Source organism: Syngnathus acus, chromosome 6 (genome assembly GCF_901709675.1).
Source record: "Syngnathus acus chromosome 6, fSynAcu1.2, whole genome shotgun sequence".
In the NCBI taxonomy this organism is placed as follows: domain Eukaryota; kingdom Metazoa; phylum Chordata; class Actinopteri; order Syngnathiformes; family Syngnathidae; genus Syngnathus; species Syngnathus acus.
In genome coordinates, this window is record NC_051092.1 from 210718 (window position 1) to 231790 (window position 21073).

General features: G+C 56.2%; 4 protein-coding genes and 1 non-coding gene across 15 annotated transcripts; 2 read left to right on the forward strand and 3 right to left on the reverse strand.

The window, feature by feature from the left end:
- Positions 1 to 209: 209 nt before the first annotated feature.
- Positions 210 to 1750, reverse strand: LOC119124215 (classical arabinogalactan protein 7-like). The gene is made up of 2 exons (XM_037253938.1): positions 1537 to 1750; positions 210 to 587 (listed from the first exon to the last, which is right to left on the reverse strand). Exons 1-2 carry the CDS (start codon positions 1544 to 1546, stop codon positions 247 to 249), a joined length of 351 nt encoding a protein of 116 aa, XP_037109833.1. The 5' UTR covers positions 1547 to 1750; the 3' UTR covers positions 210 to 246.
- Positions 1751 to 1885: 135 nt separating this feature from the next.
- On the reverse strand, positions 1886 to 6714 carry LOC119124163 (uncharacterized protein C3orf20-like). 3 transcript variants are annotated; one of them, XM_037253846.1, is made up of 17 exons: positions 6516 to 6714; positions 5967 to 6222; positions 5830 to 5885; positions 5216 to 5553; positions 5055 to 5087; positions 4918 to 4971; positions 4739 to 4841; positions 4379 to 4567; positions 4155 to 4304; positions 3982 to 4090; positions 3780 to 3899; positions 3559 to 3709; positions 3241 to 3436; positions 3101 to 3178; positions 2489 to 3041; positions 2209 to 2354; positions 1886 to 2149 (listed from the first exon to the last, which is right to left on the reverse strand). In XM_037253846.1, the coding sequence occupies exons 2-17, from the start codon at positions 6015 to 6017 to the stop codon at positions 2005 to 2007; spliced, it is 2472 nt and encodes an 823-aa protein (XP_037109741.1). In that variant the 5' UTR covers positions 6018 to 6222; positions 6516 to 6714; the 3' UTR covers positions 1886 to 2004. The 3 variants fall into 3 exon arrangements, with proteins under 3 accessions (XP_037109741.1, XP_037109742.1, XP_037109740.1); XM_037253847.1 differs by having other exon boundaries at positions 2489 to 2605; positions 2684 to 3041; positions 5967 to 6714; XM_037253845.1 differs by having other exon boundaries at positions 5967 to 6714.
- A 1190-nt stretch (positions 6715 to 7904) lies between these two features.
- trnay-gua lies at positions 7905 to 7992 on the forward strand. The gene is given in 2 exon segments: positions 7905 to 7941; positions 7957 to 7992. It is a non-coding gene; the product is annotated as a tRNA-Tyr (tRNA).
- A 45-nt stretch (positions 7993 to 8037) lies between these two features.
- hal (histidine ammonia-lyase) lies at positions 8038 to 13462 on the reverse strand. Of its 5 annotated transcripts, none has more exons than XM_037253854.1 (20): positions 13169 to 13462; positions 12850 to 12910; positions 12730 to 12757; positions 12576 to 12650; positions 12436 to 12508; positions 12300 to 12366; positions 12163 to 12200; positions 11954 to 12079; positions 11745 to 11884; positions 11588 to 11635; positions 11036 to 11183; positions 10840 to 10935; positions 10699 to 10757; positions 10267 to 10347; positions 10126 to 10191; positions 9885 to 10050; positions 9668 to 9802; positions 9438 to 9546; positions 9262 to 9331; positions 8038 to 9107 (listed from the first exon to the last, which is right to left on the reverse strand). In XM_037253854.1, exons 1-20 carry the CDS (start codon positions 13413 to 13415, stop codon positions 8976 to 8978), a joined length of 1965 nt encoding a protein of 654 aa, XP_037109749.1. In that variant the 5' UTR covers positions 13416 to 13462; the 3' UTR covers positions 8038 to 8975. The 5 variants fall into 5 exon arrangements, 3 of the variants coding, with proteins under 3 accessions (XP_037109749.1, XP_037109747.1, XP_037109748.1); XM_037253852.1 differs by having other exon boundaries at positions 8038 to 9151; positions 9242 to 9331; XM_037253853.1 differs by having other exon boundaries at positions 10840 to 10983; positions 11018 to 11183.
- A 1338-nt stretch (positions 13463 to 14800) lies between these two features.
- On the forward strand, positions 14801 to 20995 carry LOC119124196 (ETS domain-containing protein Elk-3-like). Of its 5 annotated transcripts, none has more exons than XM_037253912.1 (5): positions 14801 to 15091; positions 17277 to 17529; positions 17647 to 18360; positions 19453 to 19575; positions 20470 to 20995. In XM_037253912.1, the coding sequence occupies exons 2-5, from the start codon at positions 17323 to 17325 to the stop codon at positions 20560 to 20562; spliced, it is 1137 nt and encodes a 378-aa protein (XP_037109807.1). In that variant the 5' UTR covers positions 14801 to 15091; positions 17277 to 17322; the 3' UTR covers positions 20563 to 20995. The 5 variants fall into 5 exon arrangements, with proteins under 5 accessions (XP_037109807.1, XP_037109810.1, XP_037109811.1 ...); XM_037253915.1 differs by having other exon boundaries at positions 17281 to 17529; XM_037253916.1 differs by having other exon boundaries at positions 17293 to 17529.
- Positions 20996 to 21073: the final 78 nt, after the last annotated feature.

Consider the following 21073-nt stretch of genomic DNA (forward strand, 5'->3'; position numbering starts at 1 on the left):
TCAGAGCCATCATCAGCGCCTTCCTCCGGACCATCCCGGGCGCCAGCGTTTCCTCCTCTCGCTCAGCATTCTGAAAGAAGATGTCCGACCTTCATCGGAGGTCTGGAGGAATTGGAGTTTTCGTCTAAAGCGGAGGTTTCCGGCTCGGGAGGTGGCCGTGTGCCGCTGGAGGCGGGCTGCCTGCCTCTGACTTTTGAATGGTCAGTCTTTCTCTCCGGGGATGCGCTCTTTCCGGTTCTGCCCTTCTCAACGTCTATCTCCGTTTTGCTGACGTGACTGTCCCGGAGGCAAGCGGCACTTTTTCTGGCTGCACAGGGCAAATGGGAAAATGGCATCCCAGTTTGGCTTTACGCGCTCACCCGGCGCTCCGTTTTGGCCCGGCGTTTGCGGGCTTTGAGCCGCCGCCGCCGCCGCTTTGGAGTTCGGCTCGGAGAGGCTGGGTTTGGGTGCCAGCGGGGGTTTGCTCTTCCTCCCGGGCCCGGGAGACCGCTGCCACGGGACTTGTTTTTGGCCCGATGAAGGCGTTGCCGGTGGCGGCGGCAGATGGGCCAGACTGGGTTTGGGGGCCAGCGGTGGCTTGCGCCCACCTAAGGAGAGACACACACACACACACGAGCAAATATGGGCAAGGCAACTGGACAATGTGTGCTTCACTTTGACAGTGGGTAGCAAGCTGACGGCGGGATGTTATAAAATGGGATGTTATTAAATATCACAAGGCTTCCTGCACTGGGTCACCCAGCTAATTTGGTGAAGAGGAAGCTGAGTGGCAGAATTTGGTGGGTGGACAATGTGCAGGCGTGCTACAGGCTCAATGAAAGACGAGGAAAACCTTCTCTTTCACTCTTCTGACAAGAAACAAACAAAAGTGGTTGGTCGGTCCTAAATATTTGTTCCTGTTTGGGAAGAGAGACAGACGGGGAAAGAAAAACGTCAAAATGTTAACACAATGAATTAAGATCTGTCCGATTTATTTTTATTTATTTTTTTCGGAAAAAACGTTGTCCAGACATTTATTTTGTTGGAAAAAAAAAAAAAAAAAGTTGTTCTTGCACGTACCAAATGGTATTTTCTGGGTTTTGGTCGTATATTTTAAGTTGGTTGTTTCCACTGAAGCTGATCAACTAAAACGAATTGTTCTTTTCTTCGAGATGAATATTGCAAGTGTTTCCTCCACCCGCTGACTGAGCTCAATCTTACAACATTCCATTCCCAAACTAAATTGAAGACATTTCTGCAGCAACAAACGCGGACGTACTGCCAGACACGCTTTGCTTGAGCAAATGAGGAGGCGAAACACCCAAACGAGTACCCAAACCTGCTCCGGCAAAGGATGAAGCGAAACCCGAACCGCCGCCAGTCAACATGTGAAGGACTCAACACGAAAGGCGAGCAAAATAGCCAGTCCAGTCCAGGCCAGACGACATTTTGTCTCGAGCCACAAATGAAGGAAAGTCATACTAGAAGCACGTTTCATGGCGTCAAGAGTGACCAGAAAAGATCGAGCGAGCAACGACAGGGGTGGTGGACTCTTACCTGACTTCATCTTGGCGTCAGTCCAGTCCGTCAGCCAAAATTCATGGCCGGACGCAAACGTCAAGATAAGTTGACGACATTTGCGCGTGGTTATGCTCTGCTCGAGTCCAAGCCGCGACAAGCGAAGGAAGGAAGGCAGCCAGCCAGTCAGCCAGTCAGTCAGTCAGCCAGCCGCACGGGAGCTTCGGTGGACCGGCTGGGTGGGTGGGTGAATTTCAACGCTTACTCAACTTCCTACTTGTAGGGACTCCCAACAATACGCAGGGGGCGCCAAAGTGCTCCCAAACCGAGCGTCAATTGTGCCGTGCGGCTATTTCACACGGCCAATCAAAGAGGCAAGGCGCAAAAGAACGTTGGAGGGAAAAGACATTTATTGCCATGCTGCTCTTCCCAACCAAAAGTTCAAAAGTCGTTCCCAAGCTCCATTTTTGCTCCTCATTGGGCAGGACGTCGCCTCCTCCGAGTCCGTCACGTGTCGGCGACGTAGTCTTTGTCCGGCGAGTGAGTCGCCGCCACCGCCGCTGCCATGTTGTTGGCGAGCGCCAGCGCCGATTCGTCCACTTTATTTGCGTTGGAGGCTTCCGGGGCGCTCATGCTGACCTTTACGCTCTTGCTGCGAGCGGAAGGCAAGGATAAGGATGGCGGCGGGCGGCGGCGGTCAACTTTGCCCACCTGAATTTGTAATCGGGAGGGAGGCTGACACCCATCCTGTAGTCCTCCCTGGTTCTCAAAATTTGCTTCTGAAGGTCCAAGACGGAGAAGGTGGAGCGACCGCCGGAGACGTAGCCCAAAAACATCAGTCGCCCTCGGATGTACATCTAACACGTTGACATTTTGTTACGTTTGACATCATATTGTCCGCTTGGATTCAAAGTGAGCGAGAAGCCGTCAGATGGCTGGAGCGCTCGCTGGCGCAAAGCCAGACGGCCCGCCGTCCCCGAGCTCCACTGACCAGGATCATGCCGGCGGCGACGTTGTGGCGATGCTGCAGGAGAATGTTGTCCACCGGGCAGCCCAGGGCCCCCGTGGACACCTCGTACCTCAGCAGGCGAAAGGAGTCCATCTGGCACTGAACGGCCCGGCCCGGCCCCCAATTAAGAGCGGGAGGAAGCGCCTCCAAGGCATGGTGCGGTGCGGTCCGGCTTACCTGAGCGCAGGGCATGGTTCGGCTCCGGTTGCACTTGCGGTAGAGCTGCTGGACGGCGTCCTGCTCCGGCGCCGACCCGGGTTTGACGGGCAGCGTGACCACCACCACCAGGATCTGCTGGCTGTGCCGCGGCTGGCCCGTGACGAAGGCGTCGTACTCCGCGTCCAGCAGCACGGGCATCAGCGCCGTGCTGCAGCGGCACCTCCTGGGGGCGGGGCCCGTAAGCTGCTTGAGCAGGGCCGCCCGCAGCAGCAGGGGGCAGACGGTGAGCGGCACCGACGGCGCCAGCCGACACCGCACGGGCAAGCGGGGCAGGGCCGCCAGACGCAGGTCGGGATGGTCGGGAAGGATCACCAACCTGCCGAGAGCCGCCACGTCAGACGGCCACCCTCGAAACCACGGCGGAGGCGGACTTACTCCTGTTTGATGTTTCCCAGGATGCGAAGGGGTCCGATCTGGACCATACTGTGCTCCTTGGTGTTCTTGGCGGGTACCCTGCAAGAGCGACGAGGCACGTCATGGGCACGCCGCTCCGAGGGAGCGTCGGGAAGACGTGCCTGGTCTTGGGCGGGGCTTCCCGCGGCGCTTTCTTGCCGGGCGACTCCAGTTTGGCCGCCGCCGCGTTCTCTTTGGTCTTGGCCGGCTTGCCGTGGACCCGCTCGGGTGACTTCTTGGCGGGCGGTGCCGACGCGTGCGCCCGCCTCTTGTGCTTGCCCCTGGGGGTCTTGGGCTTTTTCTCACTGCGCTTCATACCTGCACGTGGGCGCGACGCGGCGGCGTGTGACGGCCGGAGATGTTCCGCGACGCGTCGAGCGACGCGTCGAGCGACGCGTCGAGCGATGCGTCGAGCGAGCGGCGGCGGCGGCGACAGGTACCGGTGGCGCTGCAATACAAGTCCAGCCAGGCGTCCAGGATGTCTCGTACTTTTTTGCGCATTTTGGTCAGCTCGCCCGTACCGTGGCATCCTTTGGTCCATCGCGCCGACAGGGTCCCCGCCGACGCCTCCGGGAACATCTGCTCGGCCTCCTGCGTACGGAGAAACGGCGCCGTTGAGTCGCCGCTGCCCGTTCCTCAGCCGCCGCGCCGTGGCTCTCACCGCTTCCTTGGCCGAGTAGGGGAGGGCCGAGAGAGGGAGCTGGACTTTGTTGTCTTCGCACTTGAAGCACAGCACAGCCGACGTGCCGCTCAACAGACGCAGCGAGATGCCCTTTGCCAGCTGCCACCCACACCCACACACACACCCCCACAGATTGCAGCTTTTCACACGGTCCGTCAGCTGATGGAATTCCAGGGCTGACCTTGACCACAATCTTGTCCTGTTCTCGGTCCGTCTTCCAGCACCACTCCTTCTTGAGGTTGCCTTCCCAGTCGCACATGAAGCCGCCGTGCCGGTCCCACAGGGCCAAACTGCGAGGACATCCCTTTGTTCAAGGCGGGAAAACAAAGACGCGGACGGAGGCGCGGCGACCACCTGACGGGGTGCGAGGCGGAACCGTGGCCGAACGCGGTGACGGTGGCCAAGACCGCCGACGCGTGGCTGTCGGCAAAGACGTTGGTGCAGAAGCCCCCCGCCGGGAGAGCCGAGGGGCTGTGGCAGACGGCCATGTTGCCCGACGGGTAGCTGAGGGGGCGGGGTTAAGGGCCGGCCAGCCCACGCTTTCCTGGCGGAAGGGGCCAAAGCGGCGCAAAGGATACTAGATGAAGGAGGTTCCGTCGGTGGACCTGCAGTGGAGCTTCTTGAGCGACGGCGTCCGCCGAGGCGTGGGCTCGGCGGCTTCGCTGGCCGCGCTTAAGACGCTCCGGCTCTTCATTCCGGCCTTGGCGTCCACGTAGTGGCGGAGGATGGGAGAACTCGGCACCTGGTCCAACACTCGCCGCTTGATGCTGGAGGACGGACGCATTGGCGTTAGGGTGGGAACACAACACGCGTGAGTGACGTTACAACTTGAAATATTCAATACGCTCCGTTTCAATTGGACCTAAGGTGATGGATGATTTGAGCTGGAGCTTCCGACCTACTGACACGCAAAAGTACGGAGTGGAGAAGGGACTGACTGCAAACTGTTGCTGGCCTGGAGTCGCTCCACCACCCACTGGCACAAACCCCTGGGAGGAGGCGTGTCTTCACCCAAGGCCTGGAGCGGCAAAGCCAACCAATCTGGACACAGCGCCACAGCGCTCACAAGACGACATACGAACGAGTGGGACGACGACAGAGCCGCGACGGGACCCACCTGGATCTTGACCGCCGCCGGAGATCATCTCGTCCGTCGGCGTGGGACTGACGGCTGCCGCGGGCAGCCACGTGCAACGACCCGTGAGTTTTCATTTACAAAAAGCAGGGCGCCCAAAGCTCGCGGCGTGTACTTACCGGATGCTTCATCGGCGGCGGCGGCATCGTCATCTGACAAGGAAAACACAAAATGCGGCAAATGGAGTGGAGCTGGAGAGCTGAAGAGCTGGAGAGCTGGAGAGCTGGAGAGCGGTGGCGGCGGTGGCGGCGGTGGCGGCAGTGGCGGCAGTGGGCCTGACCTGTTGCGTCTTGGTCTGCTTTGAAGCTTTTCTTGGGGGACTTTTTCCTCCTGGCCGCCCTGCGCGGGGCCGCATCTTTGGCCGGCGGGGGCTTGAGCGCCGCCTCGGCCGAGTAGTTGAGGAGGTGGCCCACCTGCAGGGAGGCGCCCCGGTGGCGGTGCAGCAGGCGGCCCAATTCGTTCAGCAGGCGGGGGGCGGCCCGCTTCTGGCTGGCCAGCGGGTCCTCGCTCTCGTCGTCCGTCGACTCATCTTCGCACGTTTCCTCGTTGGCCGAGGTCTCGGCGAGACAGTCGCTCTTGACTTTTTTCAGGAGCTTCAATTGTTTGCCATTTTCAGCCCTGAAAATGACCGACGACAAAAAACCTTCAACGGGCACAACATCCCGAGCGCAAACGTTGGACGCGTCCCAAGCGCAGCCCACTTCAGCTGCCACACCGACCGACCGACCGACCACCCGCAAGCGGCAAAAGGCAGCACAACTTGACAATGAACCGTTTTGGAGGAGGAGGAGGAGGGCAAAGTTCTCATTTTTGCGCGTGTATTTTGGCAGGAAAATGGCTACGGTGGCCCAGCGTGCAGGTGTCGTCCGAAAGGCTGCAGTGCACGAGACGTACCTTTTTTCCTTCCCCGCAGTGGCAACTTTGCCCTTCTTACTTCGCGGTGGTGCAGGCTACAAGGTTGGCAAGCAGAGGACAATTTACAAGTCAAGCAAGCAAGCCAGCCAGCCGGTTGACGGAAAGCAAGCGCCCACCTGGTCGAAGAAATAGATGGGGTAAGGAGGGAAGAGCGTCAAGGAAGTCATGTGGAGGAGGCGACAAGCGAGCTGAGCTTTGGACGATTACGGCGACTTCTCTCACGAGTGCTGCCGGCTCGCGTCACTCGCGTCACCAAGCGATACAAAGCGGACATCGTCACAACACTTCCACGCCCAGCCGGCCCGGAGCGACTCCACTGTGGTCAGGTCACCACAGATGGAACGCGAGGAGGCGCCGGCGGAAGCTCGCGAACTTGGAGGACAGACAGACGCACGTCACCGCGCTGCCACGCCGAAGCAGTGCCGCGGCAAGTCTACAGAGGGCGCTGCAGGACAAGAAAACGTGTTGCTGTGCATATGCGGGTGCATGGCTAAATAAAACAACTCAAACTCGCATAGTAAATCTACCAAAAACTCAATTGAACTGAAGCCGAAACAAATCATTCCAACCGAGATACACGAACAAAGCCACTATGAAAAGAATGATGGCAAACTATTATAAAACCCTTCAATAGTGACCATTTTCACAGGGAAGGCTTTCAACACCTCCACTTTTTGTCAGATGGGAGGCGGGTGTGGATTTTTCAAGCCGCCGTGCCGTGCCGTGCCGCGCCGCGCCGCGCCGCTCCGTGCCGTTTTGAGGCGTCCCCTTCAAGCCAGCGCAGCCTCGCCAGCAGCATCAAGTCTTCGCGGCGTCCCAAAGATGCTCGGGCCACGCATCTCCCGGGCGACGCACGTCACGAATGTCCTACGGGTAAATCAATCAGAAGGGAAATGACACGGAACGTCGCTTTCGGCCGAAGAAACACAACAGAGGGAGGGTGGATGGATGGATGGATGGATGGATGGATGGATGGATGGATGGATGGATGGATGGATGGATGGATGGATGGATGGATGGATGGGAGTGTGTGTGTAATTACAAGCGCAGTCCGTTCACCATTTGTCTAGAAAAATCCTTGCTTTGTGGCACAAGCACATTCCGCCACAACGTAGGATATATTCGATGAATCGATAAAGTCCCCGAGTCAACGTGTACTTTTAAATGGGCCACAATGAAGAGTAATGCGAGCATTGTTTCTTACCTCAGCACTCAGCAGCAATGTTGGCTCGGGACTTTTGGACGTGTTCATTTGCGCGGAGAGCTTCTACCCTTCGCTTTTGTCATCCACACACACGAACCATCTCTGCAGCCAGCACACCATTTTCATCTCACTGGGAAAGAATTGGACACTTCCTTTTGCGTACGCCATCAAAAAGACAAAAGTCATCTTTGAGTTACACCGTCAAGCAGAACCATATTGATTCATTTCCTAAAAGCGGCGTCAATTTGTGTTAACGTGTTGCCCGAAACCCTTGCGGAATGACAAAAAGAAATCCTACTTCCACAAATCAGATTACATGCGGTTCCAACTTGACAACAGCACCACCTCCTGGTTACTTGAGTTCTGTTACGAGTACATGTTATAAATAGAGATACCATTCAGGACGATTAACCAAACGTACGCCCAGCGTTTTTCAAATTATGAGCCACTTTAGTACGTGCCTCGGTTGGCATTTGACCTTTTGACGGTAACCTCGTCAGAACAGAGTGACGCCTGAGACGGTTACCTAGCTTTTCAATTTTCGATTAACATATACTATATGTTAACATCGCAAAAGTTGCAGTTGGTTTAACTGCAACCTTTGCGATGTTTTCTGGGAGACAAGACGAGGTGCGTTGTTTGCTAGCTTTTTCTTCTTCTTTGCATGTTAGCTAGCGTTAGCAGGAGAAGCGAAGGGAAACAAATGACAACTTGACAGGCTTCCGCTTCTTTCCGACTGGACAACGCTTCGCGGTTTGCGGCGCGAAACGGAACGCATATGTTTATGATTGCGGTCGTCACCCGGATTTACTGATAGTTATAAAGGCTGTGTCGCACGCCGGCTCTTGTCCCTTCGATAGCTCAGTTGGTAGAGCGGAGGACTGTAGAGGCTGACTGCTGAAATCCTTAGGTCGCTGGTTCAAATCCGGCTCGAAGGAATGTTTTTTTTTTTTTTTAACCGTAAATCACATATAGTGCCTGTAACTTTTATTCCTCAGAAAAGAAACCATCAGCACAAAACAATTCTTACTAACTTGCATAGATGTCATGCTGCCCCAAAACAAACAAAAACTGGACGTTTTGCTGCAATCTACATTTTGAAAAGTGACATGTACAGCACATCGCCGGTGTAGCCAAGACAAAAGGTGTGAAATGAAGAACAGATACTGAATGGCATTTTTTGGTCTAAAACTTTGGAATATTCAATCTGCAATGTAAGGTCATTTGTAAATTGTTTGCTGGCCCTGACCAAAAATGACACTTTTAAGTGCGAAAAATCTGAATGTGAATTCAGTAATAAACTGCCAAAACCACACATTGACACAATTATTTTCAAAGTTGTATTTGCTGGCTACATACAGTCATGATCCCCGATGAGTCATTTCATACAACAGCATTTGAAATATCAGAGTGGAAGGACAGCGAAGTACAATGGCTGAGGTAGATGTGAGGCCATACTAACTGAACGGGAATAGCCACGACGTCACCCAAGATTAGGAGCAAACGCCGCCGCCGTCGAGGAGACTTTAGCACGCCAGACAGCGAGCCAGGCGAGACGAGAACCAAAATGCCGCTCACGCGACGACAACGCTGACTGAATTTGGAATTGTTGACCAATGAAAACGGGAGCAAATGCGCTCGACTCCAAAGCGCCTCTTCATTTTCATCCAGCAAAACCAGACGACCGACGTCATCACGTGCTCCGACGCCATTTGAATTTCCCTCCATTTCGATCACGCTATAACGTGGATGGGGAGAAAACAAACGCTTTGGTGCTACCATCAGACTCCCAGACGGACGGCGGAGGTGAGTAAAAGTAAGCGGACAGACAGCTTGTGACTAAGGCCAGAGGAAAAGCGGGCCGCCCAAAACAGGACCACCCTGCATTAAGGCTCAATTATGAGCCAGTGGTTGGCGCCCTTCATTCGTGGCGACAGCGCTTCCTGGGCGACGGAGGCGACTCCAGCGAGAAGGCGGTCGGAGAGACGGGACGGGATTCCGGGATGTACTCCGTCTGATATTTGTCGATGTAAGGCTTGGCCACGGTCCACACCTGCCAGGATTTGACAAAAGAGGTCAACGGACGGACGGACAGACACACCAGACAGACAGACAGACAGACACACCAGACAGACAGACAGACAGACAGACAGACAGACAGACAGACAGACAGACAGACGCGTTTGGGCCGGCAACGGCGCACTCGCCTTCTGGTCCAGCAGGAGACGATGCACGGCCTCGATGTCCGGGGACATGAATCGGTCCTTAATCCAGGGCCTGCGAGGCACGCAAGTGGAGCAGTGGCTAAATATTAACGGGCCTCCGGCTCCCTTCCAGCGTGGCCGCCGCCGTACCTTGGCCCTCCCTGGTGTGTTTGACTTACTTGACCACGCTGCGCACCAGGTCGTAGACCTTTTCCAGCGGCGTGGTGGTGCGCAGCGGGCGGAGGAACTCGATGCCCTGGCAGGCCGCCAACAGCTCAATGGCCAGAACTGAGCGAGCGCAGAGCACAGCAGATGGCGCCACCGTTTTGGGAGCGAGCACAGTGACACGACATGTCTCGTGTCACACTTTAGAGCCATCCAGCTTCACCTCCGCTAGATGTTTCCCTACCTTGCTCCACGTGCTCTACCACCCTCAGGGCCTTGCGGGCTGCCCAGCCCCCCATGGAGACGTGGTCCTCCGTGGCGGCGCTAGTGGACAAGGAGTCCACAGAGGAAGGATGGCACAAAGATTTATTCTCTGAAACTGGACACGGAAAATTAGGTCGAGCTCAATGGGCGGGGGTGAAGGCACGTGGGGAGCCCCTAGCAGACAACCGCCCACCCACCCAAAGCGGCAGCCGTGCAATGCGCGATCATGAAGCCCGAGTTGAGCCCCCCTTCGTTGACCAGGAAGGCCGGCAGCTCGCTCAGCGACGGGTTGCACAACCTCTCGATCCTCCTCTCGCTGATGGAGGCCAGCTCGTGGATCCCGATGGCCAGAAAGTCCAGAGCCTGATAGCGAGGCCAAGGCTGAAGGGACCGAGCGGAAAAACATTGGCTGTTTGAAGTCGTGAGCTTGCAACCTACCTTGGCCGGGTACTCGCCGTGGAAGTTGCCGCCCGAGATGGTCTCCCCTCTTTCGGCAAACACCATCTCGTACAGCCAATAGGAAAAAGTCACGGCGGAGCATACTCCCTCCGCGAGGCGCATTTCTCTCGACAAGGATACGGGGTTGTCCGTGGCGCTGTTGATTTCGGTGTTGATGATGTTCAAGACAAACTGGATGGTGTCGTTGGCAATGCCGTGGACCTTGGAGCGGATGGGGAACAAAAAGCAGGGCGATGGAAGGAAGAACGCAGGCAAACGACAGCGGTTGTCAACCGGCGGTTGGCGGCCCCCTAGCGATCCGTGGCGGTATTGCAGGCGCGGTCGGTCCGCCAAATTGGAAAATGATTGGAACGTTTTTCAAAATGAAATGGATTTATGAATGAGACTTGATTCATTTTCTGGCTAATTTGTGAAATGATGCCAAAATAGACATGCAGATGCAAAGAAATAGCTTGAAAATCAAATAAAAGCAGTGGTCGCTTTGTCCCTTGGACAAAAGCCCTGCCTGCTGGAAACGATGAGCCCCGTTGGGCCAATGGGACGGCGCTTTACCTGAGGACAGCAACGCATGGTGTAAGCGTCCTGGACTCTGTCGCAGAAGCGGTGGCTCTCTGGACAGGCACAAAAGGCATTTTCAAAGCAGGCAGGGCGCATGGATCTGCTGCTGCTGCTTCTTCAGCTTCCGCCACCCACCGGCAATCTCGGACGGATGATGATCAGAGTCCAGCAGCGAGCGGAAGCGCAGGGCCACCTCCGTTTGTCCCGGGTGGGGCCTCAGCGAGTGAATGTCTGCGCAAACAACCCACCTTGACACTCGGGCGGGCAACCTGCTGAGGCGGGCGGGCGGGCGGGCGGTGCCGACCGGGCGGGCAGGCGGGCGCTGTCTCACCGCTGTCAAAGGCCTTGGTGGTTCCCTTCAGCACCTCCAAGGTGAGCGCGGCGATGATGTCGGCCTGGCGGGCCACGGCCTGGGCCCGCTCCACGGCCTCCGCACCGAGCGAGGTGATCATCTGGGTGCCGTTGATCAGAGCCAGGCCCTGCCGGGAGGTCGAGGAACACGCGCGCTGTCGGAAGGATGTCACGGAAAGCGAGCGGCCGGCCCGCCCGCCTGCGTGGCTGCCTGCCTACGTGGCTGCCCGCCCGCCCGCCTGCCTGCCCGCCCGCCCGCCTGCCTACCCGCCCGCCTGAGCCCGCTTTTGACAATCTTTGGGACTGAACTTTCAAGGTCCATAGCAGACTCTGTACTGTGACCAGGCCCCCACAAAAGCCATCAAACGGAAGAGTAGATTATCTCCTCTTATCCCCCCCCCCCCCCCCCCCCCTAATTTGGAGTCAACTTCTCAGTCGGGACGGATGACGCAATGCGGTCCCGGTGGACTCGGCCGAGGTCCTTGTGTTTGCATGCAAATATCAACGAAGAGCGCTTGTTTTGCAACATTACCTCTTTGGGCTTGAGCGATATTGGCTTTAGCCCGTGGGCCTCCAGGACCTGCTCGTAGATAAAAGGAGAGACACGTGAAGGGTCGAGGGTCGTCAAAGGCAAACATGCTTTGCTGCCGGACCTCCGGCCAGAGGAGACGGCGGCGGGGCCGGCTTACGTATTTGGCGTCGGCCCAACCGCTCTTGGGGGACCACATTTTGCCCTCGCCCATCAGCCCCAGGGCCAAGTGAGCGAGCGGCGCCAGGTCTCCGCTGGCGCCCACCGTGCCCTTCTCGGGGACGAAGGAGAGGCAGGAAGCTGCAACGGGAGCCCCGCCCGCCCGCGTCAGCCGACAGCCAATCGCCTGAGTCAAATCAAATGGCTGACCGTTGAAGGCCTGGATCATGGCGTGAAGCGTCTCCAGAGAGATGCCGCTGTGGCCTTTGGCCAGAACGTTGATCCTCAGAGCCAGCAGCATGCGGGTCCTCTCCGGGCTCAGCGGGTTGCCCACCCCTGCTCGTCAAAATGCAAACACACAGCGCGCCGTTTGGTGTTTTGTCTTTTTTTCCGCACGCAATCGTGTCCGTCTGACGTACCTGCTGAGTGCGAGCGCACCAGGTTCTCCTGCAGCTCCCTGCACAAAACAGGGAATCAAGCTCAAAAACCAAACTTGAGCTCGGTCCGCTTTTTGCTCCGGACATTTTAAGGGAAAACTTTTTCTTGTGGTTTTTACTTGAGTTTGCTGACAGGAATGACGGTTCGAGCAAACTTGCCAAAACCGGTGGTGATCCCGTAAACGACTGCGGACAAGAAAGGACAAACGCAAGTGAGCTCGATGTTTTCGTTTGTGTTGACGTGACCTACTGTACCTTTGTTTTCCTTGACGATGGTGTCCAAAAGCTCTCGGGATTGCACAACTTTCCTCTCGGCCTCCGGGGCCAGCTGACAAACAAAAGGCGAGAGTCAAAGATCAGCGCTGTGGAGAGAGCCTGTTTGGATGGTTACTCACCGTTATCTTGTAGAGGCCTCTGCCCAAGTTGACCAAGTCGGTCGAGGTCAGGCTGTTGCCATCCAGGCAAATAGACTGCAGAGCAAACAAAAGTCAAATGATTGGGCACAAAAAAATGGGGGGAGGGGGCGGCCGGGGCGGGCGGGCGACTTACATCTTCAGGTTCTCGGTAAGCCGCTGTGCTATTTGGTTGGCGTCATTCATGTAAGGATAACACATGACACTGTTGAAACGTTATTCGACGCGTAACAACAACGGCGGCGGCAATGGATACAGATGGGAAACTCCGGGCGCGCACGGGATGAAGTCGGGACACATGGTGTCGCCTTCGATGGCTGCAAGCACAACAACAGCATAGCGTTTTTCCTCGCTCTGGCAAAATCGGCAAACCGTGAAAAAAGTCGACCCCCCCCCCACACACAAACACGCACACACACACCGACACACACACCGACCCCCCCCCCCCCCCCCCCACCGACACACGTTTTCAGAACTTTGGCCCACCCAGCACGTTCAGTCATGGGGATACGGCGCGAGCGACACCGCACCGTGCGTGCGTGCGTGCGTGCGCGCGCAGCCACCGTTTTCCTCACCCAGCTCGACGAAGTCATTATCCTCCAGGACGTCGTCGATGGTGTCGTCGGCGTCGAGCAGGCCGAGCCCCTGGCACCTGCGCACCACCAAGTGGGCGTCCTTGAGCGCCGGGAGGCCGCCGTTGTCCGGCTTGTTCTTGGTGTAGCGCTTGAGAGCTTCGTGGCCGAGCCAGCGGATGGTGGACGAGCTGTCCCGGCACGGCACCGTCAGCCACTCATCTCGGACGTGGACGGTGAAGCGAGGCATGGCTGGCGCACTGAGTGCCGAGGGGGTCGCAGAGCTCCACAAGGTACCTTCCGGCGGCGCAGCGGACGGGACCAATCAGACGCCTCAGCGGCTGGGCGCGGCCAGGCCGTTGACACGCCCCTTTCCTCCGTTGTTGGGACAAAACAGCAAAAATCCAAACTTTTGGAAAATGGCGCAGGTGTTGTCATTCTATAGCGGGGGTCCATCAGAACGGTGGCCAACCAAAGTGACTAGCCTGCGGGCTGATTCTGGAAATTGTGATGAGATTGGACGTGAAGTAGCTCAAAAAGGTCAACGTTTCAAAACCTATGTCAAATGAACTGCTTAGGTCTTAAAACTATGAAGAAATATCCAAAAGCTTGGTTCAAAAGAAGTGATCTAATTACCATAATCATTCAAAATACATTTTAATTATTAATGACCTAACTACTCTTCCTCGTTACTATTACCAATCAAAATACACAGTATACGTACTGCATACTCTGTAAAGCGTTAATGACACTTGGGTGCCCCCAAGTGGTCGCGAGAGCCTAAGCAGGTGCTTTGGGCCGCCGTCTCCTTTATCCATCCATCCATCCATCCATCCATCCATCCAGAGGCGTAGCCAGGAATTTTTCCAGTAGGGGCGCACGCCCACAGGAAAAAAAATCGAACATCACCCACGCCGTTCGCTGATCGCTAAAACAACATCCGGGTCCGGGAGGCAAACGGTGAATGGATAACATCGCGCAGATAGAATAGCGCAAGCACATTCGCGCAAGACCGAAAGAAAAAAACGGCATGAAAATGAAGAATCGAAAAAGCTCCATTTTTTTCAACCGGGGCGCAGGGAGTCCTAACCGGGGCGCTGCCCCGGCTCGCCCCGGCTTGGCTACGCCTCTGCATCCATCCATCCATCCATCCATCCATCCATCCATCCATCCATCCATCCATCCATCCATCCATCAAAACGTTTCGCACGACTTGCAGAAATTCGGATGATCGAAGCACTCCCGGAGGCACCGTGACAGACATCAATCATAAGTGCAACAAGTCATTATCTTCATTTTTGGCGAATCGGCTTTAGAAGTCAATTTATCAACAACACGCCCAAATGACTGAACGATAACGTAACTCATGTGCAAGCGTTCGTCTGGGCCCACTGACCTGCTTGGACGACTTTAAAGCAACCAGAGCGGGAAGGGAGCTCATATTGACAAGGCTTCCCTGAAGGCACCGTGACGGCGAGCAGAGCAGAGCAGAGCAGAGCGATGATGTCAGTTCAGGGGACGTCGGATTTTTCACCCCCCCCCCCCCCCTCTCTCTCTCTCTCTCTCTCTCTCTCTCTCTCTCTCTCTCTCTGTCTCTGTGTGTGTCGCTCGCCATGTGTGCCGACTGGCGTCCGTCAGCGGGCAGGCAGCAGCAGCAGCAGAGGCAAAGAGGAGGGGAGGAAAAGTGTGTTTACACAGACGGCAGAGCGCCTGGGGAATCGTCGGCGAGAGGAAGTGAGCCGCCGGCTCCGCGTCTGCCTGCTCCGACTTCCTGCTCGGAGAAAGAAAAAGCGCAGGATCCGATTTCAGGCCGAGCACAAGCCGTGTAGCAAGCATGGAAAAACAACCCACTTCTCCGGCGGCGTCGCGCTAAAGTTCCTCGGCGGCGGCGGCGGCGGCGAAGAAAGGCCACGGAAGTGATCGCAGGTAAACATTTATCCTCCACTTTGCATCCGACCAACTTAGTTCGGACTCACTCGAGTCGTGGCGTCGAGAAAAGCCAGTGAACGCAGGCAGCACTTTTTCTATCTGAATAGCAGCTTGTCTTCTTTCATTCTTCCGGTGTGCTTCCGAGCAACAGCTTGGGGGGAGAAGAAAAAAAACAAAACAATTTAGACTTTTGCACCGCCGGCCTTTGTTTGACTTCTTGACAAACTTCTTCATGGCTAACTTTTGCCACGTACGGACTTTTCAGGTTGGTTTTAGGTTTTCCATTTGAAAAGAGAGCTACAGAGACAAGCTAGAGTAACTCACTAGTAACTACCAACTCATTAACTAGCAACCGACTAAATCGATGGCCTAACTAGAGAAAGACTACCAGCTCTTGTCATTTATTTGTACAATATATGTGCATTCGTGTTTATTTTCCAACCTTGTGTGCACAATGCGAAGGGTGGAAAACAATCGTATCAAACGACATTGACATAGTCCCGGTAACATTTTGGATGCCTTCTACTCAAATGTAATCGTCGTCTGTGGTCAGCACTTCCTAAAAATCAAAATTGGAGCGCAGCAAGCCACTAAAGGCCTCTTTCGGAAACTAACAGTATTTCAGCAAATTGCTCACTTGTCCCCAAAACCCATGACTGATGTCATCCGGTTTGGAGATCGAGCGTCGAGTCTACCGAGAAGCCGTTTGGACCTAGATTGTACCATTCAAAGCAGTTCATAACAAGGATTTCTAAAATGTCTTTTCGATTGGCCAGACGTGAGAGCCAAAAGGTATGCGTACAAACGGAAATGACCAATTGGGACAAACCCACCGTCGCCGGCAAAAATGGCTGCAAAGCCTAAAAGGCGGCAGGCACGCAGCTCGCAGGGTGAAACCACACAAACAAACAAACAAACAAACAAACAAAATCCAACCGCGGAGGCAGAAGATTGGTGACAACGCGGACTTTTTCCACATCCGTCGGAACAAACCAACAGGAAGCGGGCTACATGCGGTCAGGACCGAGTAATGTCTGCGCCGCGGCCGTCGACTAATCTCATTAAGAGTTTCCGTTGGGCCGACACACTGGGCGGCTTTGTGGGGACAGCGGCCCCGAGCCAGCCGGCGAGCCGCCGCGCGTCCCGGCTAAAGAATGCCCGCCAGAAGAACGCACGCCCGCCCGCCCGCCTGTCGTGAGTCAGCGAGTGGCCGGGAAGAGAGCAGTCGCTGTTGAGTTGATTGAGGTCAACAGCAAAAAGGCCTTGAAATGACACATTTACCGCAGTATTACGACAGCGTGCCGTATAATATCCCGGCGCCAAAACGAATCAATTCATGAATCTCAACAATATGGAGCAGCGCCACCTAGGGTGTGTTCATTGATACTCACAAGATTGGCAAGGACAGCCATTAGTCGGCGGGGATCTTCTCCGCCTCTTCTTCTTGCCGCACGCATCTCTTCCGGTGGAGCTCAGTGCTGCCCAGCGTGTTGTGGCCCAACGTGGTACTGCGCCTGCCGACTTGGGACTGTCCGCGTACTGCAAAAAAACCAAAGCGGGCGCCTGGAATCGGTGATGTTTTTCTTAGCTGTGCCGCCGTCCCTGTGGATTGAGGGTGGAAGGAAGAGGTTGATCTTGTCACCGGTGGGAAGTGCGAGTGGGCGGCGGCGGCGCAGGGAAGCTAGCGCTCGCTCCCCCGCTGCGGGATCCCCTCGGCCGGCCCGTTTGTCCTTGAAAGACGGGAAGTCCTGACTTTGACAGCTTTGTAGTTTGACGCGGCCGCAACTAAATGGAGCCTAAAACGGCGGGCGGCCCCCTTCCGCTCCACGTTGCAAGATCCCCTCGGCCGCCCCGTTTGTCCTTGAAAGACGGGAAGTCCTGACTTTGACAGCTTTGTAGTTTGACGCGGCCGCAACTAAATGGAGCCTAAAACGGCGGGCGGCCCCCTTCCGCTCCACGTTGCGAGCGCGCCTCCTCACATCAGATCTGCCGCAAGGACAAAGAGTCAAATGCGTGCAAATGGAAACACTGGCAAGGTGACACAAGAGAATTCATTCTAATGTCACTTCCTCTCTTTGCACATGTGGCAGCCAGCCAGCCAGCCAGCCAGCCAGCCAGCCAGCGTGCCAGCCAGCGTGCCAGCCAGCCAGCCAGCCAGCCAGCCAGCCAGCCAGCCAGCCAGCCAGCCAGCCAGCGTGCCAGCCAGCCAGCCAGCCAGCCAGCCAGCGATGGACAGCGCCATCACCCTGTGGCAGTTCCTGCTGCAGCTGCTGCTGGACCAGAGCCACAAGCACCTGATCTGCTGGACGTCGGCCGACGGCGAGTTCAAGCTGCTCAAGTCCGAGGAGGTGGCCAAGCTGTGGGGGCTGCGCAAGAACAAGACCAACATGAACTACGACAAGCTCAGCCGCGCCCTGCGCTACTACTACGACAAGGTCAACTACGTCCCGGCGCCGTTCTTGCTCACGCCAGCCCAAAGGTGGCCGGCGAGTACTCCGGAGCCAAAGGCCGTCCTGGCTGCGTCAACGCCGTTTGCTTTTTCTTCCCACCAGAACATCATCAAGAAGGTGATCGGCCAGAAGTTTGTCTACAAGTTTGTCTCCTTCCCCGAGATCCTCAAGATGGACCCGCAGATGGTGGAGATGGGCCTGGCTTCCGGGAGGCTCCCCCCGCGGGAGGGCCAGCCCGCCGACGTGGACGAGGAGGAGGAGGAGGTCGAGGACGAGGCCGACGAGTGCCGGAGGAGGGCGCGGGCGGCGGCCGCTGCCGCCGCCGCCTTGGGGAGCCGCAACGACTACCTGCGCTCGGGCCTCTACTCCTCCTTCAGCGTGGCCTCGCTGCGCCACCGGCCCGAGCTGCTGCGGGCGCTGCGCCACCAGCCTCGCTCCGTCATCCGCTTCGGCGCCAACGCCGAAGCCTACGTCTCGGCCGCCGCGTCGCCGGGCCGCGAGCGGGAGGACGAGGAGGAGCGGGACTTGTCGGAGGCGAGCGCCCAGCCCCTCAACCTCTCGTCCGGCCGCAGGGAGCGAGGCCTGCCACCACCGCCGCCTCCTCCGGAAAAGCGGGCCGGCGGCGGCGGAAGCTCCGCCTCCTCGTCCTCCAGTTGTAGCGAAGGAGACGGACCTCCAGCCAAAAGCAAAAAGCCAAAAGCTCTGGACATCTCAGCCCCCTCCCTGCTACTGGCGGCCAGCGACATTGGCTCCATCGCCCTCAACAGTCCGGCGCTGCCGTCCGGATCGCTCACGCCCGCCTTCTTCACGGCGCAGGTGAGCGAGCACGCATCATTTTGACTACTCCCACCTGAAATGAGCTTTCGCACGCACATTTGTGTCAGGAATGCGAGCACTCACTCCTTCCGTTATGGCCGGGAAACAAAACAAAAAAACAACTAGCATTACAAGCTGCCGTTAGCCACGGCTGCTAAGTGGAGCGTTCTGATCACGTTAAAAGCTTTTCACCGAGCTTACCTGTGGAGCAGAAGTGTGGCAGAAGTCTCGGGAATCGTCTCGGGTCCTGTCTTCTGAAGTCTCGGGAATCGTCTCGGGTCCTGTCTTCTGAAATGCAAGCCGATGGGTCGGCAGCGCCAGGCCGCAACAACAATCGGGTTCAGGCTTTACTCAATGGAGTGTGGTGCTGCTGCCTTGGCCACCAGGAGGCAGTATACTACAGTCACGCTCAGCGCAAACCCAGAAGAAGGGTCTTCTTATTAGTGGTGTTTTATACTCTCTGCCCGATTTTGCTTCGTTCGTTGGATTGGGTTCAGGTATCGGCGGGCGATAGCTTCAAATGAGGCCCGATAGCCGTCTTTGTTGCTGAGGCCAAATTTTGGACGGATGTCATCAAACGTGTTGCTCCGTTGCCATTTCGTGCCGTCACATTTTATGTGGACATTGTTGGGGAGCTTCGCTGTCAAGCAAAAGCGCGAGCAGGGGGGGTGAAGTGGGGGCGGGGCGGGGCAGGCCCTTAAGTGATGCCATATGCTCCAATAATTGCATTAATAATGCGAGCGGGATGCCTGCAACACTGGCTCGCTTCTCTGAGGTGACACCGGGTGGGCTGGGGGGAGAGCAGAAGACCCAGAGAGAAATTGATTTCATATGTTGCCCCCCCCCCTCGGTCAACAACAACCCCCCCCCCCCCCCCCGCTCTAACGTCACTTCTGTATTCCAGAGGAGAAACCGCAGACTTCCTTCCTGCTCCGCCAGTTTGTTTTTCCAGAGGCCAGAGAAGCTGCTGCTCTGCTCTGCTCTGCTCTGCTCCATTTTGCATTTTCAGCATGTTTTACATTAGCCCCAAAAGGCCATTGCGTGCGCTCCTCCTGACTCCGCCTCCTCTTTTTCTCGCTGCTCCTTTTGCAGACTCCCTCCGGCCTGCTTCTGGCTCACAGTCCGCTCTTGTCCGGCATCCACTTCTGGAGCAGCCTGAGCCCCGTGGCCCCGCTCAGCCCCGCCCGGCTGCAGGGCCACGGCTCCTTGTTTCAGGTGAGTCTGGTTGCAAAAGTGCACACACCCAGTCGAGTATCAGAGTCGATCGCAAACAACTTTGAAGATGTTTTCGTGTCGCCGCATCGGACCGGACGAGCACGCTCGTGCGATTAATCAGCGGGTCCGGCGGGGCGGGGCTCGCTTGGGGTGGGGGGTGTCCGGTTTCAGGACCGTAGCGTCGGAGAGGAAATCCTGGGAAGACTTCCTGTTTGAGCCCAGGGGAGCCAACCGGCTCGAACAGGGCCAACTGGTTTCTGGAGCGGATCCTCGCTCGTCACACGCATGCCCCGCCCCGCCCCGGGTATTCCTGTGCCTTTGCTACCTGAGCCTTCACCCCGCCCCCCGTCTGGGCAATTTGTATCAGCTAGCAATGCGTTAGATAAAAGCAATATCATAGCACTAGCACACCGCGCTGTGCTCAACTGATGAGCCCGACGCCTTTTACTAATGGGCCTGCTTGAAGCAACCCATCGGAGGATGGAAAAATGTTGCTCATATATTGCGCAATGGCAGGCAAAAGCCGGCACTAAAACGGTCCCATTGGCAATACCGAGAAGCCACGCCCACCCACCTCCCTTCTGTCCAAAAGAATTCCAAAAAATACCTGTTCACTGTGTGCTTCCACTTCCACGGGCATTGGGGGAAATCTGATTGGACAGAAAGTCAAGGGTAGAAAGAAACCTTTGAATTTGGCTTGTAAGGGGGGGGGGGGGGACAGAGACGAACAGGAAGAGACACAAATAACAGGAAGCCTGTGCTGTGACAATGTGGCGGTTCCTCAGCGGAAAGGCAGCCTTTCACAGAGCTTCCTTCCTTCTGCTGACGCCAACTGTGGGCCTGCCTGCCCGTCCGTCCGTCCGTCCGCCCACCCACCTTTCTCTTCCTCCACAGTTCCCCAGCCTAATCAACGGACACATGCCTCTCTCCCTGCCAAGCCTGGAAGGAACACCCTCCTCTTCGCCCCCCAGTACCCGCAAATCGTGAGGGATGCGGCCCCATTCTGCTCAACATCCTCTTGAGACTGTTTTGTGACCTCATTGAGTTTTGTCGTGGGTTTTTTTTTGCACTTGGGTTGCTTGAGGTTGCAGTGGTGAAAGCACTCAGTTAAAAATTCTTTTAAAAAAAATAAAGCTAGCTAGCTAGCTAGCCAGCCATAGCGCTAGCTGCTAAAGGCGGGGCGGGCGAGCCGGACGCTCCTGCGCTCGTCCTTCTATGTATATGCAACGTATGCACTCTGCTTCTCAGATCGTACCGGCTGTGCCTTCATTTTGTGTGCTAGCCTGCCAACTTCAAATGAATGAAAAGCCTTTTTTTAGTACTTCCTCTTTTTTTTTATACTGGACGTGATATGCAGTCTGTATCATTTTGTATTGTGAAGAATGTCATCTATTTTCAATAAAGTAAGCATTGAATGCTCCGACGCTTTTTTTTTTTTTCCCTTCTTCCAACATAAGAAGGAAAGCAACGTCCAAACTGTCACAAACTGATTGGAGCA

What these genes read in the sequence shown, in the direction of transcription:
- hal (XM_037253852.1), bottom strand. Translation starts at nt 13,415, where the DNA reads ATGCCTCGCTTCACCGTCCACGTCCGAGATGAGTGGCTGACGGTGCCG. An exon ending in GCGCCCGGAGTTTCCCATCT is followed by an intron (nt 12,758 to 12,849) that starts GTATCCATTGCC and finishes CCAACCAAATAG; the next exon opens with CACAGCGGCTTACCGAGAAC. An exon ending in TTGCACGGCTGCCGCTTTGG is followed by an intron (nt 9,803 to 9,884) that starts GTGGGTGGGCGG and finishes TTCCGTGTCCAG; the next exon opens with TTTCAGAGAATAAATCTTTG.
- LOC119124196 (XM_037253912.1), top strand. Translation starts at nt 17,323, where the DNA reads ATGGACAGCGCCATCACCCTGTGGCAGTTCCTGCTGCAGCTGCTGCTG. An exon ending in TGCGCTACTACTACGACAAG is followed by an intron (nt 17,530 to 17,646) that starts GTCAACTACGTC and finishes TCTTCCCACCAG; the next exon opens with AACATCATCAAGAAGGTGAT. An exon ending in GCCACGGCTCCTTGTTTCAG is followed by an intron (nt 19,576 to 20,469) that starts GTGAGTCTGGTT and finishes CTTCCTCCACAG; the next exon opens with TTCCCCAGCCTAATCAACGG.
- LOC119124163 (XM_037253846.1), bottom strand. Translation starts at nt 6,017, where the DNA reads ATGACTTCCTTGACGCTCTTCCCTCCTTACCCCATCTATTTCTTCGAC. An exon ending in CGCCGCCGATGAAGCATCCG is followed by an intron (nt 4,972 to 5,054) that starts GTAAGTACACGC and finishes TGCCCGCGGCAG; the next exon opens with CCGTCAGTCCCACGCCGACG. An exon ending in GACGGAACCTCCTTCATCTA is followed by an intron (nt 4,305 to 4,378) that starts GTATCCTTTGCG and finishes CCGCCCCCTCAG; the next exon opens with CTACCCGTCGGGCAACATGG.